The sequence below is a fragment of the Betta splendens genome, chromosome 14 (assembly GCF_900634795.4).
Source record: "Betta splendens chromosome 14, fBetSpl5.4, whole genome shotgun sequence".
In the NCBI taxonomy this organism is placed as follows: domain Eukaryota; kingdom Metazoa; phylum Chordata; class Actinopteri; order Anabantiformes; family Osphronemidae; genus Betta; species Betta splendens.
In genome coordinates, this window is record NC_040894.2 from 12,237,373 (window position 1) to 12,253,639 (window position 16,267).

General features: G+C 40.7%; 3 protein-coding genes across 16 annotated transcripts in view; 1 reads left to right on the top strand and 2 right to left on the bottom strand.

The window, feature by feature from the left end:
* Positions 1 to 88: 88 nt before the first annotated feature.
* hsf5 (heat shock transcription factor family member 5) lies at positions 89 to 2,918 on the bottom strand. Its single transcript, XM_029172632.3, has 4 exons — positions 2,428 to 2,918; positions 1,446 to 2,107; positions 1,281 to 1,360; positions 89 to 1,129 (listed from the first exon to the last, which is right to left on the bottom strand). Exons 2-4 carry the CDS (start codon positions 2,089 to 2,091, stop codon positions 1,100 to 1,102), a joined length of 756 nt encoding a protein of 251 aa, XP_029028465.1. The 5' UTR covers positions 2,092 to 2,107; positions 2,428 to 2,918; the 3' UTR covers positions 89 to 1,099.
* A 3,420-nt stretch (positions 2,919 to 6,338) lies between these two features.
* supt4h1 (SPT4 homolog, DSIF elongation factor subunit) lies at positions 6,339 to 7,935 on the top strand. The gene is made up of 5 exons (XM_029172634.3): positions 6,339 to 6,802; positions 7,164 to 7,270; positions 7,375 to 7,430; positions 7,542 to 7,595; positions 7,686 to 7,935. Exons 1-5 carry the CDS (start codon positions 6,734 to 6,736, stop codon positions 7,751 to 7,753), a joined length of 354 nt encoding a protein of 117 aa, XP_029028467.1. The 5' UTR covers positions 6,339 to 6,733; the 3' UTR covers positions 7,754 to 7,935.
* Positions 7,936 to 13,821: 5,886 nt separating this feature from the next.
* The window catches only part of LOC114869027 (peripheral-type benzodiazepine receptor-associated protein 1), a 38,334-nt gene continuing 35,888 nt past the window's right edge, over positions 13,822 to 16,267 (bottom strand). For all 14 annotated transcript variants that reach the window (XM_055502198.1, XM_055502194.1, XM_055502193.1 and 11 more), the window contains one exon: positions 13,822 to 16,263. In XM_055502198.1, coding sequence (XP_055358173.1) covers positions 15,925 to 16,263 — 339 coding nt within the window. In that variant the 3' untranslated portion in view covers positions 13,822 to 15,924. The remainder of the gene's footprint in view (positions 16,264 to 16,267) is intronic.

Genomic DNA, 16,267 nt, shown 5'->3' on the forward strand with positions numbered 1-16,267 from the left:
AAAAAGATGGTCAAAACAATAATGTGTCAAAAGTACCACCACTCGTACAAACAATAAAAAGTAGATTCAATAAATATATTTTCATATGTACAGTACTATAAATGAAAACGATTTATTATCTTTAATGAAAAGTGAGTGAGGAGAAAGAGTTCAGGTAGGCTTGCACATTAAAATAATTAATAGATTATTAGTAGAATAGACATTAAAAGAAAAATTACAAGCACTCATTATAAAGCAAACAGTCAATGAGTAATTCAATAAATATATTTTCCTAAATATTTAAATGTAATATTCTGTGTTGAATGAAAATTACAGTGTGCAAAGGTCAAGTATTTTTATAAGAATAAATGACATCTATTTGAAATTAAAAAATACAAATATTAAATCTTGCTTTGAAATAAATGTCAAGTATAGTACAGTATGATACAAATAACAAAACATTTAGACAATATAATAAAGAAATTAATACATTTTGAATACTAATAAATAAATTAAAGCTTCCAAAAATTAACATTTAACAACATGGATGTAAAATGGTTTAAAATAAGATTTAGATCACAACAAGAATCATTTAAATGAAAAATAATGTCAAGAGGATTCATTTTGAAGCGGCTAAAATATAAAGAATAAACCAAAGATCACACCCTGTAGTGTGTCACGTGTGAAATCAATAAACTTAACTTAAACTAAACTTGTTGACTTGGTAAAGTGTACATCTAATTTTTAAATTCCTTTGAATGCGCTACCTGAATATTAAATAAAGTCTCACCTAAGGATCTGCTGTACTCTTTGTGCAGCTGTTGTAAACATGGCAGTTATGTGACTGTCATTAGCCTTCATGAGTATAAAATATAAGACTACGCATCACAGACTCGACCTTAGACACCAAACCGTCTTGCCTTCACAAAAGATAAAGCTGAAAGCTCTCAGTAAACCTGCTCAGCTAAAACATGGCATTTTCAGGCGGCTGCTCTGGTACTGATATCACACACTCATCTGTGAGTACATCGTCTTTTCCCATGGCTGTGATACACAGACTTGGCTTGGGTGGTGCCGGCAGGGCTCCTGCAGTGTGGTACAGCGGGTGTTGGACGGTTTCTCAGAGGTTACAGCTCTCAGAGGGAAGTTTCTAGGTGGAAACAGCATCGTTTAACCCCGTCCATAGTAACATCACATTTTTTCACCCTGCACCTATGCATTTCACACTACATTTATATATGAAAGGGAGTCAACAGAGTCACTGGTGACATGACACAGGGAACAGCCTACAGGTACTTCACCTGGTAATAAGTCTGAGGAGAGAACAGCCACGTCTGATGCTCACTTCCTGTCACAAGATTTGGATGGAAGCAGGGGGAAACTTAGAGGAGAAGGAAAAAGATGCAGAATTCTGTTTAAAATACAACTAGTATTGACTATATCTCCATCTACTGATCTATACTCACCTGGATAATAGAAGTTGGGGGGATATTGTGCATTGTAAGGATTAAAACTGAGCAAATACGGGTTTCCTTTATCTGCCAGTAACTTCTTCTCAGTTGAGGTCGCTTCAGGTGAGAGTTCATTTATCAATGCTGGAATAACTTTGAGTGCAGGAAGGAAAGGACAAAGTTCTGCTCCTTGATCGCTTTGCATGAACCGGACTGGGACTGGGCTGCTCCTCGCATCCGGACCTCCTTCAGCGCCTCCACCTGCTCCACTCGGGCCCGGACGTTCCAGGCTGAGACCAGCTTGGACCTTGGCCTTGTTTTCGACGGTGAGTCTCCACAGTTTCGCGACAAGTTCTGGTTGGTCCCGCTTGAAGTTCGGGTTAACAAAGTACTGGTAGTAGTGGTGGTCCTCCACGTTCCTGATTTTCTTGAAGCCGTACAGATTGAGCTGGCGGATGAAGCTGGAGAAGTTGGTGGTTTTGAAGCAGTCTAAGCCGGCGGCGCCCGGAGAAAGGATCTCCTCCTGGAACAGGTGTTTATCAATGACGATGAGTTCGCCGAAGCGGTCCCAGAAGATGGAGTCGATGTCCGGGTTGTTGATCAGGCGCCACAGTTTGGCAGGGAAATGGTTGGGGTTGATACAAAGAGGCAGTGGATCCATGCTTTGGTTTGTACAACTGAAAACGCAAGTAACAGTTACTACTGTTACTGAACTTTATAGAGAGAACGGGTCAGTTGTCATTTGCGGTAATAAATCAGTCAAGGCTAATTATCAAAATTTATATAAAAAAAGTTATAAATAAAGAGAATAAACATTTTCTTGACACTCAATACAAAAATGTTAACTTGTAAAATAGCCACACGGCTAACATTAGCTAACATTAACATTCCTGTTTAGGATTTTAGCACATTAACATCATTTACATGATTTTTTGGATGTTCGCTACTGTAGCATTTTTAACGTTACACAAACAGTAACACATGATGACAACTGTACCTCGCATAGATTTCCTTCCGTTCTCAGATTCCCGAACCGTTAAGACGGTTCGTCCGAACGTTTTACCCGATGAGGCCGGTGACGCAACTGTCAGAGCTCATCAAACATTTGCTATCCGTTACTTTAAATAATGCATATTAATATCAGCCACTTAATGTAATGATTAAGTTATTACACAACTTAAGGTTTAACAAATAGATAATATTTGTAAATCAACAAACTCTTTACATATTTGAGCACATTCACTAATACTTAGATACGATCGCTGACATGTATCTGTATGTGAGCAGTCCAGCATGCTCTTGTATATGTCTAACGAGCAGAGACAGCTAATAACGAGAGAACTCTAATAATAATTAATTTCCATAGTGCAAATGCATTGATAATATTTGATGTTGCATGATCCTTGACACACTGATCAGGGCTGGTTCTGTTCTGGGGGTGGAGCTGGACCCCCTACTCGCTGTAGGTGAGAGGAGGATGCTGGTCAAACTCCTCTCTATCATAGACAAAACCTCCCACCCCTACAAAGTGTGCTGGCTGGACACTGCGGTCAAGTGAGCCGTCGTTCGTTTATCCGTCGTTCAGCCAGCCGCGCTTCAGAAACGTCTTGCGCCCATATTACGCGCTTTACAGCAGAGCACAAAACACGCTCGTCGCGACTTCCTCTTTTCATAGCGACACGTCTGGTCTGTTCAAAATATTGAAAAATACGAAACAAAATATTGCATATATAGAAAAACTGTCGCCTAATAAAGATCTGTATACTTTTACTGTAAAATTAAGCATTTATTAGTATTTAAAACTACCATGTCATACTGTGAAACTTTTATAATTAATAACTTAACTTTGGTGCATAGTTCCAGGCTCAGACCACTTTCCCCTTGTTCTACTAGAGGTGTACTATCACCACACAAAGATCTGTATATTTTTACTGTATAGTTTTGGATTTATTAGTATTCAAAACTACCATGTCATACTGTAATACAGTCAACTTTGATCATTAATAACTTGACTTTGGTGCATAGTTCCAGGCTCAGACCACTTTCCCCTTGTTCTACTAGAAGTGTACTATCACCACACAAAGAATCGTGTATTTTTACTGTATAGTTTAGGATTTATTAGTATTCAAAACTACCAGTTCATACTGTAACTGTATAGGCCGTATAGTCAACTTTAATGATCAATAACTTGACTTTGGTGCATAGTTCCAGGCCCAGACCACTTTCCCTTTGTTCTACTAGATGTGTACTATCACCACACAAAGATTCTTGTATTTTTACTGTATAGTTTTGAATTTATTAGTATTCAAAACTACCATGTCATACTGTAATACAGTCAACTTTAATCATTAATAACTTGACTTTGGTGCATAGTTCCAGGCTCAGACCACATTCCCCCTGATCTACTAGAGATGTACTATCACCACACAAAGATTTGTGTATTTTTACTGTATAGTTTTGGATTTATTAGTATTCAAAACTTCCAGGTCATACTGTAATACTCTATGGGCCTTATATTCAACTATGATGATGAATAACTTGACTTTAGTGCATAATGCCAGGCCCAGATTATGTCACTTTTCATATAAAAAACTGTGAGTGAGGCTAAGCACACACACATTAAATCCTTTTATTACCATCTGTTAGGACTCCAAAGTGTGACTTTTAATATTGAAACTAAATGTTTAATGTTTAATATAAAGTCATTGAACAGTCAAAAACTGAATATTTATGTGTGAAACATACATTAACGTGGTGGAGGAGTTTGTGTGCCTGAATGACCCCGGGAGCTATGTTGTCGGGGGCTAAATGCCCCTGGTAGGGTCTCCCAAGGCAAACAGGTCCTGGGCTGGGCTGAACTGGAGGAAGTGTCCGGAGAGAGGGAAGTTTGGAGTTTGCTTAGACTGTTGCCCCTGCGACCGCCCCAAGAAAAAGCAGTTGAAAATGGATGGATACTGAAATCGTTATTTGTTCTCATTAAACCATTTCCCATGTCTGGAGTTTGTTTTATCAAAGTTATTGCCGTCTCTGTTCTTACACATTGTAATATCTAGTTTTGAACACCAAAATGTAAATACAAAATGTATATAACCAAATATTCAGGATTAGATTTAATGCAATTATTCTCTCTTCACAATACAGACTTAAAACAATAAAAAAGAAAGTTACACACTACACTGTTTGTAGTGCAGTACTTATTGGTTTTATGCTTGACTGTAAGGGCCATATTTCAGCATAACATGGTACTACTAAAATCCTAAACTATACAGTAAAAGTACACAGATCTTTGTGGGGTGATAGTACATCTCTAGTAGATCATGGGGAATGTGGTCTGAGCGTGGAACTATGCACCAAAGTCAAGTTATTGATTATCAAAGTTGACTGTATTACAGTATGACATAGTACTTTCAAGTACTGCTAAATCCTAAACTATACAGTAAAAATACATGAATTTTTGTGGGGTGATAGTACACATCTAGTAGAACAAGGGGAACGTGGTCTGGGCCTGGAACTATGCACCAAAGTCTAGTTATTAACGATTAAAGTTGACTATACGGCCCATACAGTTACAGTATGACTTGGTAGTTTTGAATACTAATAAATCCTAAACTATACAGTAAAAATACACGAATCTTTGTGTGATGATAGTACACATCTAGCAGAAATAGGAGAAAGTGGTCTGGGCCTGGAACTATGCACCAAAGTCAAGTTATTAATGATTAAAGTTGACTGTATTACAGTATGACATGGTAGTTTTGAATACTAATAAATTCAAAACTATACAGTAAAAATACAAGAATCTTTGTGTGGTGATAGTACACATCTAGTAGAACAAAGGGAAAGTGGTCTGGGCCTGGAACTATGCACCAAAGTCAAGTTATTGATCATTAAAGTTGACTATACGGCCTATACAGTTACAGTATGAACTGGTAGTTTTGAATACTAATAAATCCTAAACTATACAGTAAGAATACACGAATCTTTGTGTGGTGATAGTACACTTCTAGTAGAACAAGGGGAAAGTGGTCTGAGCCTGGAACTATGCACCAAAGTCAAGTTAATAATGATCAAAGTTGACTGTATTACAGTATGACATGGTAGTTTTGAATACTAATAAATCCAAAACTATACAGTAAAAATACACAGATCTTTGTGGGGTGATAGTACACCTCTAGTAGAACAAGGGGAAAGTGGTCTGAGCCTGGAACTATGCACCAAAGTTAAGTTATTAATTATAAAAGTTTCACAGTATGACATGGTAGTTTTAAATACTAATAAATGCTTAATTTTACAGTAAAGGTATACAGATCTTTATTAGGCGACAGTTTTTCTATATATGCAATATTTTGTTTCGTATTTTTCAATATTTTGAACAGACCAGACGTGTCGCTATGAAAAGAGGAAGTCGCGACGAGCGTGTTTTGTGCTCTGCTGTAAAGCGCGTAATACGGGCGCAAGACGTTTCTGAAGCGCGGCTGGCTGAACGACGGATGAACGAACGACGGCTCACTTGACCGCAGTTGGCTGGACAGAGGAGCGCCTTCAGCCAGAGGCTGATCAGTATTAGGCGCTTCACAGAACGCCACCGAAGATCCTTCCTACTGGTGCCAATCAGCCTGTAAAAGTCCTCCTTCCTCTGTAAGGGTCAACCTGCATCTGTCTAGTATAGTACATGTGTTTATGTATGTACATAGAAGTAATTTGATATGAATGTGTGTGTGTATGTGTATATGTGCAATATGCAGGTATATATGTTTTATGTATATGGTTTATGGTACATGTATGTATTCTACATGTCTGTCTTCGTTAATACTTTTTACTGTTTTTAATTTTCTTCCTATCTGTGAGAGCAATCACAAGTGGGCAAAGCAATTTCCCTTAGGTATTAATAATTTTTTTTGAATCTTGAATCCCTGTCACAGATGGTGGAGGTTAGCACCTTGAATGTTGTGGATGCAATTTTACTGCAGCTTTACTCCTGCATTTCACAGGAAAAACAGTATCAAATCTAACAAAAAGCAGAAATGTGCCTATATTTTGGTATAGAATATATCAGGTTCAGAGCATAAACGTGTGTCATTAAACAAAGCACAGAGAATCTAATTGTAACGGAGGTCAATGTTTTATTTGCTGTTATTATGACGTTGTTGATGTTTTTCAAACAGGCGCGCTACACGGACTGCTATGCGCTGGCGAAGATACGGGTCCTGGCTAGTGACGTAATCCGCCGGCGACAAAAAGCGTCTTCTAAACAATTTTTTTAGTGCGAGATTTTTGTAGTATTACTTTGAAATCTTAACATAATGGCACTTGAAACGGTCCCCAAAGACTTGCGACATCTTAGAGCGTGTCTTCTTTGTTCTTTAGTGAAGGTAGAGTCAAGACTGCGTGATAAAGACGCTCCCGTTAGCTTCTGCGCTAATGTTTTAAACTATTTAGTTTTGCTGTGTCTCGTGCAGGAAATAAAATCTAGAAATAACAGTATTAATGATTTTAATACTAGGTAACACTAATAACGTTAGTTATGTTAATTAGAGTGTATGTATGATCAGATGTCAAGTAGATGTAGCCTAAAATTAATCAGCTCTGTATCAACCGTGTTTGTTATTGTTCAAGTGTTTGTTAGATTTTGAAGCAGTTTTCTTCTTCTCACACACAGTTCTTCACACTTCATAAAATGGAATCATGTAACATTTGACCAGATCACTCATCTCTTACTTTTCTTCTTTTCAGACCATTGATCAGTTTGAATACGATGGCTGTGATAACTGTGAGTCGTACCTTCAGATGAAGGGCAACCGAGAGATGGTGTATGAGTGCACAAGCTCCTCGTTTGATGGGTAAACGCTGATTTGGTCATTTGATTATACATAATGTGTAAATTGAAAAGTCGTAGATCCTCGCGTTTATAAAAATATAACCATGTATGTCTGTCTACCCATAGTGTAATAGCTATGATGAGTCCTGAGGACAGCTGGGTTGCCAAGTGGCAGAGGATAGGTATGAGTGTATGCTTTCACCTAAAGTGATTGAAACTGATTTTCATAGTATTTATTGACCTCAAGTGCTTTTCACTTTTGAACAGCTGTATGTTTATGATTCTTTCTACAGGTAATTTTAAGCCAGGCGTGTATGCAGTGTCAGTGACGGGCCGACTACCTCCAGGTATACTAACTAACTAATGGCCCTTTTTGACCAATAATGTTTGGCCAGTCACAAACACTTGCAAAGTAAATGTTTTCTTCTTTTCTGAAGGTGTGGTGAGAGAACTGAAAAGCAGAGGAGTGATTTACAAATCCAGAGACACAGCTGTGAAGTCATGAGCCAAATCTCTACAGCTTCAGGAAAAGGCAACAGTAGTGGGACTAAATTTGACCTGTGATGTCTTGTGGAACTTTACTCCATGTGTACAATTTTTATTTTATGTTATCATTTAGAAGTTATAGATTATCATATGTTGGATTCTTGAATATTTGAAAAAATAAAATGTTTTATAAACAGCTAAGTCAGTGTTTTATTAGTTGTAATTGTATATTCAAAAACACTTAAACCTGCTACAGATTTTATTTCCCAGTTGTAGTCTGAGTGAATCTAAATACATTTCTGTAGCTGATGTAGTCTGAAGCCAACTGGACGACTCTTATTAATAAAATGTCTAGAACTCTGCACAGCAGTACTATAAGCTGCTCGTAGGGGGAGCTGTAAGCCAGACTATTAGTGGCGACAATAGCTGTTGTTGTTCGTGATTACAATGGTCCATACAGATGGATTTGTTTTTTAGGTTTTCTGCACTGCTGTGTATATGAGGTGCAGTAGTCTACTGTAGGATTATGTGACAATATTAGTTTGTTGCTGGGGGGCATTGTCTAACATCACTGTAGCCTGATCAGGCTCATAGCCACATGCTGGGTCATGCACATTGATCTGGCTCTTGCCTGCGGTTATGGACGGATAATGTTGTAAAGGTGCAGCTAATAAACCCACTCTTTTGTTAATTAAACAAAGCGCAGATAATATACTTGAGAAGTGAAGTAGGTGGTTTATATCAGGATCCTCTGCGTTACAATAACTGAGCTGTCACAACATAATAGGACATTAAATTCAGTAATGTAACATGAGGTGTACACACATAATCTGCATTTACAAGAAAGCTGCCCAAGTTTCACATTCGCAGCACCATGTCTCACTTTACCTTTTAAAGCACTACAGTGGGCCACAGACAGAAAGACAAGAGGTGATGTGATGTGATGTGCAACCTCTTCTATTGTTGCACATTGTTGTATTATTTGTTGCAGTTTTCTTTACAGTCATAAACAAGGAAGTAACATCTGTGTTGATTATATCAGGAGTAAACGTTATGCGAGCTTCAAACTATCATTTCTCATCTCATGCTCCTTTCAACAGACGCGTGTATGGTAATTGGGCCATTTACTATGTCAAAGTACAACTCAAAACAAATATGACTACACTAGAGTTAGTCATACATCACTGTTGTCTTTGTATGCACTGGGCTGGATTGAATGAGTGTAGCATATAAAAGTGTAAGAACTCTGTTAAGAGTTAGAGCTTTTTCACCATTGACAGCATTAAGCTCCTTCACCTCAGCACAAGTCTCAATAGCAGTTGCAGGTTGCGAGGACGGTTCTTATAAATGCAAAGAAGCCTACGCCTCAGGATTTTAATCTCCTCTAATTAATTAATTAAGAACTCTTTTATATCTGGCCTTTGTTTTATTTTTTTATACATTTAATCTTCCCATTTTGTTGTTGCTATTATTCATTTTTGTGGGGATCTCAGACAAATGACAGAGTTCATTTTGTGAAATCCATGTTACGGTTAGTAAATTTTAAATAAATTTAAATGTTAAGTTAAATATATAAAATACATTTTTTAATAATAATCAATAATTAAAACTGCCAGGAGTTGTTGTATAATAAATAAAAACATGCAGTTTCAAATAAAAAGTTAAAATGAGTACTATTATTATAATTGTCCCAATCAGAATGACCCTTTTCTGGTTCAGACAGTATTCCTTGTTGTCCTGACAGGTGCATGCTGGCATACCTTCAATTCACCAAAAATTGTGTTTAAACATTTTCCTACATTCCTCCACTTCTAATGACACTGTCATCATATTGCCCATTGTTAGGTTATGTATATGATCAACCGTAAACCTAACATCCATCAGACCACATGTTTTTAAGAATCCAACCTTCTTCAAAAGATGAACCTAAACTGCTGTTATTCAAATGTACAGAATCTTCAAAGGTTCTCGCTTTTTCCATTTCGGGCGGGACAGAGACGTTTTGAACTGAGACTCCAGCTTCAGTGGTTGAAGACAGTTGATAATCAAATGAGAAATAAACCACAGGAGTCCGTGTTTGTGTGTGGGGGTTTTGACTCGCTGTTGGTCCATGGGCTGAAGAGTCACATAACGTTGGGTTTCATCCGTCCAACCCTCAACAACTCCAGACTAAAACGCAGCTTTTCTCACATTTGTCTTCGTGGGCTCTGAACCTCCCATAACTCCATGTCTACATGAGGCACCAGTCATTTCACGAGAGCTGCAAACTAAAAACAAAACCGCGAGCTCTGCTCGCTGCTGCAAGACTTCCCCTGACAACGCCTGCGGTCGCCTGCGCTCTCCTCTGCACAGCGTCGTACGAGCATCCGAGTGAAACACGCCTTTCATTTTCACACACACACACACACACACACGCACAGGCCCGTCTGCCGCGGCCTCATTGGCGCTCGAGACTCCGCGCTCGCCTTTTGTCCATATTTGGATATGTCAAGGTTTCGTGCTGAGGGGAAAACATCACATCAAACGACAAGGTGTTGGTGGAGCCGTGCCGCTCGGTGACCTCTGGTTTTAAAAAGGGCGCAAAAAAAAAAAAAGCAAGTGGTTTCTTCCGCTCGCTCTTGCAATGCGCTCAGCCCGACGGCGATGAAGTGGAGATACGTGTAGGGAAGTGAGGGGATGGACATTATCAACAGGCCACACACACCAGTGTGAGCGTGTGTGTTTCATAAGCCTGACAAAACTTCCTCTCCTTAGCACAGTGGCAATCAGCTACAGAACTGAGAACAGGTGTTCGTATTTCAATATTTCATTTCCTTATATTGGACCGGTGAGGACGTGGATGTGATGCAGAGGGAGAAAGTACTCAGATCCCTGCAGTCAAAGCGTCCTGTGGACCAGAGCAGCCAGCAGCAAGGACGTGACTGGAGCCAAAAGCTCTTCAGGCTCGCAGCTCTAGCCGATCACGTCACTTCAGGTGTTCCTCACCACTGAAGATCAAATACCAGCAGTTTAATGTCATGTATGCACATAGTGTTAAATGCATGATGTTATTAGAGTTTCTAGCTGCCCAGTAGCCTTAGTCAGCTTTATTTTACATAATATGGGGCAATTATAACCTTTTGGGTGCTATCGATTAAACTACAGTATCAGGAGCTTATTGATGGTCCTAGTTTAGAGCAGCTCAGGCCTCTGTGGAGCCTGTGGGTCAGGGAGGGACCTGTAAGCGCCTGGGTGGCTCAATGATGTCGACACCCAGCTGTGGACGAGCCGGGACAGCGCAGGCAGGGAGGGGAAATGGCTGCCAGCCCAGATAAGGTCTATCACCAAAGTCAGCGTGGGCTCGGGAAGGCCCCGGCTTTAGTGGACTCTTCACACAGGGACTTAGGATTGCTTCCTCACTGGCTTAGGCACAGATGACTGTGTTCTAGTGGTCGTGTGCCAGATGAAGGCTGGAGTTTACACCCTCCACTGGAGGCTGGTGACTTAGTGAGCTGCAGAGGGCAGGGATTAATGAAATGCAGGGCAGAGGCCGGGAGATTGGACGGATGCGTGGCTTTTAAAGACAACATATGCTGGAGAGCTTCAACGAGTTCTGTTCCACTTCTACCAGAGCATCAGTTCATTTAGTAAACATAAACCACCCTGAAAGTAGGTCTCTGAGTGCCACACAGGAGTCCTCCTGACATTTATCTACTGCACCAGATGATCTTTATCAAAATCTGTCATCTTTTATCTTTGTTGTGAAATGGACACACACACACACACACACACACACACACACACACACACACACACACACACACACACACACACACACACACACACACACACACACACACACACACACACACACACACACACACACACACACACACACACACACACACAGCTACAGGGAGAGCCTGCTCGCAAAAGATGGAGAGACTTGAAATGCAAATAAAGTGGAAGTTAACTGTATTTAAGTTAATGGAATTTGTCCTCCACAAACTGACTCTATTCCATCACTGTGTGTGTTGCACATCTGGGTGACGGGGGACAAACCCAACTGTCGTCTAAATTAGAATCGTGAGAAACCACACTACTGCAGTCGGACCTTTACATTTAAGGGGAATTGAAAGTTGAGGCCTCTCACTTTTCAAAACTACACAGAAAGATAACGGTGACATAAACATGAAACACCAAGGGAACAATTCACGTTTTCTCTCAGTCTGTCTCTGTTCTTACAATCATTCTTACAAAGACTTTAGAAATCGCCTCCTCTTTACCGATTTTGGCGTTTGATTAGAATGGTTTCACTCTCAACAGTCAAGATGTGCCTCAGTTCAGCAGTCAGAGAAAAGGACCCAGAAAAAATGACAGTGACTTTTAACTCATCTAACAGGAATTAAGATGAAAAGACGTCAGAATCTTAGTGAAAGCACTTTCACCCAGGAAATGCTATGAATCTATTAAGATGATAAAAGCACCTGAGAGCAGTAGATAAGCTCAGTGTGTGTACGTGTGTGTGTGTGTGTGTGTGTGTGGTGTGTGTGTCACAACCCTCCACCCAACTTCATTCTGGGCTTATTACACAACCCTGCAGATTGTTCCGGATCAAACTTCATGAAGCCACTATAGGTCTACATCTGAAGAAATGACCTCACCGTCTGCAGCAGGCTTAAAGTTGAATTCATGCACTGAAGGAGTTGAATCAAGTGAAATGAAAAGTTAAAACACAAGTCTGGCATTTTCTTTACTTATTAACACCATTTCCCATCTAGTTTCAGACGATCAGAACGTGGCATCATCAAATCTTCTTAGTTGCATTTTCAAAAGGGCGCCAGCAAAAGGCAGAGAGCTGGAACGGAAGGCGAGAAAGAGACGGGCTGCGACTGTTAGACCTCTTCCTGTGGTTGCATCACGTGGCCGTGGAGGGTTCAAAAGGAGACAGCTTCTTCTTCTTCTTCCCCCAGTCCTTGAACAGACAGCAGACACCTGAGGCTGCCGGACAGCCGCCGCTTCACACAGACGGCAAACGAAGACCGAGGTACAGTATGATCGAGGACGTTGTCTATTTAACGCAAAAGTGTTTGTCACGACATTTTGTGGAATGACTTAATTCATATTACAGTATGTGTGAGATATAATGACGTTGCATTCATTTAATGCTGCATCTTTAGCCAGAAGTTCTTTTTTAACAACAAATCCAGAACTTAAAAACTGCATTTAACTGAATACCGTGCTAACCATTATTTTTTTATTTCTATAAAAGAAATTATTTGTGTATAGTGGATCCATAGGCCTTTGCAACTGGTCAAAGTTCATTCAAACCATTTACTGATGCCAGTAGTTACTGCTAAGCCTAATATTTCTTTTTGACTGTAGCCAGTTGTCTGTTGCTCAGACAGAAACGCTTACTCACGCCTGTCAAAATGGCTTCCTCAAGATAGCACTTCCTACTGTAGCCTCAGTTCTGAGTCCACCAAAGGACAGAATGACACCAATAACCGTCTTGTCCTAAAAGCAAACTATGAAATGTGACTCCTTAATTTGAGTTACAGCATGCTGTGTGGAAAACTATGCAAATGTCTGAAGAGAACTCAGGAAGTGGGAAGTGTGCTACACTGAAGTTTCAGTTTGGTGGCGTGTGCTTGGGTGGGGCGCGGGTGAGACAGGGTGCAGGTGCAGGAGAGGAAAAGAAGGCGAGATGGAGCAGCAGCAACGGATGTACAGTGCAGTCATCCATAAAGTAGAAAGCACTACTAAGCTACTCACCACAGTGTAGTGTTTCCTACTTTATGGATGAGTGTACTGTTGGCTTCAGGGAGACGACATGGTGCCTGCGCAGGAAGTCCCCAAAAGAGGAAGAAGCTGCTTTGTCTTGCAAGGCCATGCATTACCCAGAGTGTTACCACAGCCGGCTCACATGGGTGGTGTGCAGCGTGCAGCAAAGCGCACAACTCTTCCCTCCATTTTACAATCTGTTTCAACAGAAAAACATGACAATGTCAATAATTGTGTAACCTGTATGATGTGCAATAAAGACGAATATGCGCCAGCAGCGTGTCTGTTGTTTGTTTTTCTAGGAACACCACACGTTTCACACGCTTTCTGTGAAAATATACATACTTTATTCCTGTAAAAAGACCCATTTCAAAGAGAACCCCTCACCGTCCTCTGTGTACTTTAGTTACCTTCCCTTTGTGGATACTGCTCGGACATGCAAAATAAAATAAAAACCATGATAACAAAAATATGTACAGATGAGCTTCCAAAAGGGCAATAAAAACAGCAATATATAAAAAAAGGTCAGTCGTCAAAACGGTTTCAAACAATAAATCAGTCACAAGTGACAAAAAAAAGCTTCTTGCGTTGTATGAAAATATACCCAACACTGTTCATTATATACAGAAAGCTCCTACAGCTTCGCTCCCACTGCATCGATGATCTGTAACTTTAACATTGTAGTACTCGAATAAGGCCGAACACGCATGCAGTCAAAGAACATCCTGTAAACAATGTATTAAGACTAAACAAGGTCTTCTCATAAGGCTAAATACGACCAGCTGAGCTACGGCGCTACCTACGTGGGACTAGGTTCTAACTGCTTCACTCAACTGCTTCACTCACTACACAGCAGGTAGAGGAATACTTGTGCATTAAAGGCCATCAAATACAAGATCAGTACGAATACGCAATGTACATGTCGGCAACTTTTGAGCATCCAACCCCCACAGAAAGACATAAATAAAACTAAATACAGTACAGTCAGAGTCTTGCCTCAGTCCCGGCTATGTCACATCTAAAGTGTCTCCTTGGCATCGTCACGCTCCCTTTATGTTACAATGACATTCTCAAACATTCACAACATTAAAACAGAAGTCTCCAACTTGTGTCATTATGTGCAACTGCCCATGGAGAAAACTTCAAGCATGAGAGTGAAATCAGGTCTGGAACCCCAAGCGCACTTCCCCTGTTGCTGGCCGCCCTCCTGTACAGTAGCTATGGTAACAGGCAAAGCACCTAAGGGTTTTGGCGTGTTCTGCCGTTTGTTGGACAGCCAGCATCAGCAGGTGGCTCAGCGTGAATACAAAACCACCAGTAAAAACCTGAGAGGTCACCTAACGGCCCCGTGTCGCACGGATAGAGAACACAGCCCGAGCTGCAAGGTCGTCGCACTGCTAACAGGACACAGCCAGCGCCACCGATGGGGGCTGCTCAGTTTGAATGCAGTCAAAGCAAGTCAGAGCTGTGATGTGTATAAAATAATGCTGCGTTCATCCTTAGAGTTTTACCTGATTCACTGTCTCAGAACATGGAACAAAAACATTAGCAGGTCTTACACTCACCTAATCACAGAAAATATCTAATGTGCAACAAGCAGGCCGGTTATGATGGTGGTTCCAAACATTGAGAGTTCCCATGGTAATGTCTGACAAAGGCCTCTGTCTGACACACACACACACACACACACACACACACACACACACACACACACACACACACACACACACACACACACACACACACACACACACACACACACACACACACACACACAGCCCAAAACATCAAAGTGGATGGCCACGCCCTAACTAAGCTTCTGCCCTGATTGATTTCATGCAATGTGATGGTGATTAGGGCAGCGTCTGGTACAAATAAATATGAATAAATAATCTTCGGGACAAGGAGCATGTGTGGGACCTAGCGCACACACACAAGTCAAATACATCCACTAAGTATGGATATTGCATTTTCTTATAGTTACACAGAGGAAGAGACAGACATCTGCTTCCGATATAAAGTGGCACCAGTACAGGAACATTAAAGCTAATGTTTTATTAGCTGAGTCTGAGTCTGCTCATTTACATTCTGCATCAGACTCCATCATGAGGAATTTGAATCATGAGTTTTATATTTAGCGTTAAAACCTATAGCGAGTTAACAATTTGCAAACCTTAGTTATTTTAGGGAGTATATTTCTACACACACCAACATGCATGTCTACATGCTGTTGCGTAAGCTGTATGTTGATGTTGGATAGTACTCTAAGAGCTAGTTTACCAGTGCTCGAAGGCAAATGTATAATTACTGAGGTTTAAAGCATTGATTATTTACGATATCCGATAGCCACTAACCGCAATGACTACCAAATACAATTAATAAAAGTGCTTCATCATAATGCTTATTTTGAGTCAGGTGTCCCGACTCTCAATCTTTCTTGCTAGATCCTAGCTTTTTAAACAGTTTCTTGCTTTTGGCAAAAAAGCCTTTCTTCTTCTTGCTTTGTGCAGAGCAGTCTGGTTGCGCAGGGATGTCTGCTGGAAGGGGGGGTGAATAGGAGCAGATAGTCTCTGCTGCAGCTGGAGCAACAGCTGGACCTGCAGCAGGACCTAGAGACAGGTCTGGGCCGGACGCGGGACTCCCAGCGGTTGGTAGGTCTGGGCAGTCTGCTGGTTCGGGGGAGGTACGCTCTGCTTGGAGGGGTAAAGCATCTGCTGCTGTTGAAGGCCTAGGATCTTGTAGCTCTGTGGAAGACGTTGAGGTTCCCTTC

Excerpts from the sequence above, each read along its gene's own strand:
- hsf5 (XM_029172632.3), bottom strand. The coding sequence starts at position 2,091 with ATGGATCCACTGCCTCTTTGTATCAACCCCAACCATTTCCCTGCCAAA. Across the intron at positions 1,361-1,445 it reads CCCCAACTTCTATTATCCAG|TTTCCCCCTGCTTCCATCCA; the intron begins GTGAGTATAGAT and ends TTCTCCTCTAAG. Across the intron at positions 1,130-1,280 it reads CTCCTCAGACTTATTACCAG|AAACTTCCCTCTGAGAGCTG; the intron begins GTGAAGTACCTG and ends GTTTCCACCTAG.
- supt4h1 (XM_029172634.3), top strand. The coding sequence starts at position 6,734 with ATGGCACTTGAAACGGTCCCCAAAGACTTGCGACATCTTAGAGCGTGT. Across the intron at positions 6,803-7,163 it reads TTCTTTGTTCTTTAGTGAAG|ACCATTGATCAGTTTGAATA; the intron begins GTAGAGTCAAGA and ends TCTTCTTTTCAG. Across the intron at positions 7,431-7,541 it reads TGCCAAGTGGCAGAGGATAG|GTAATTTTAAGCCAGGCGTG; the intron begins GTATGAGTGTAT and ends TTCTTTCTACAG.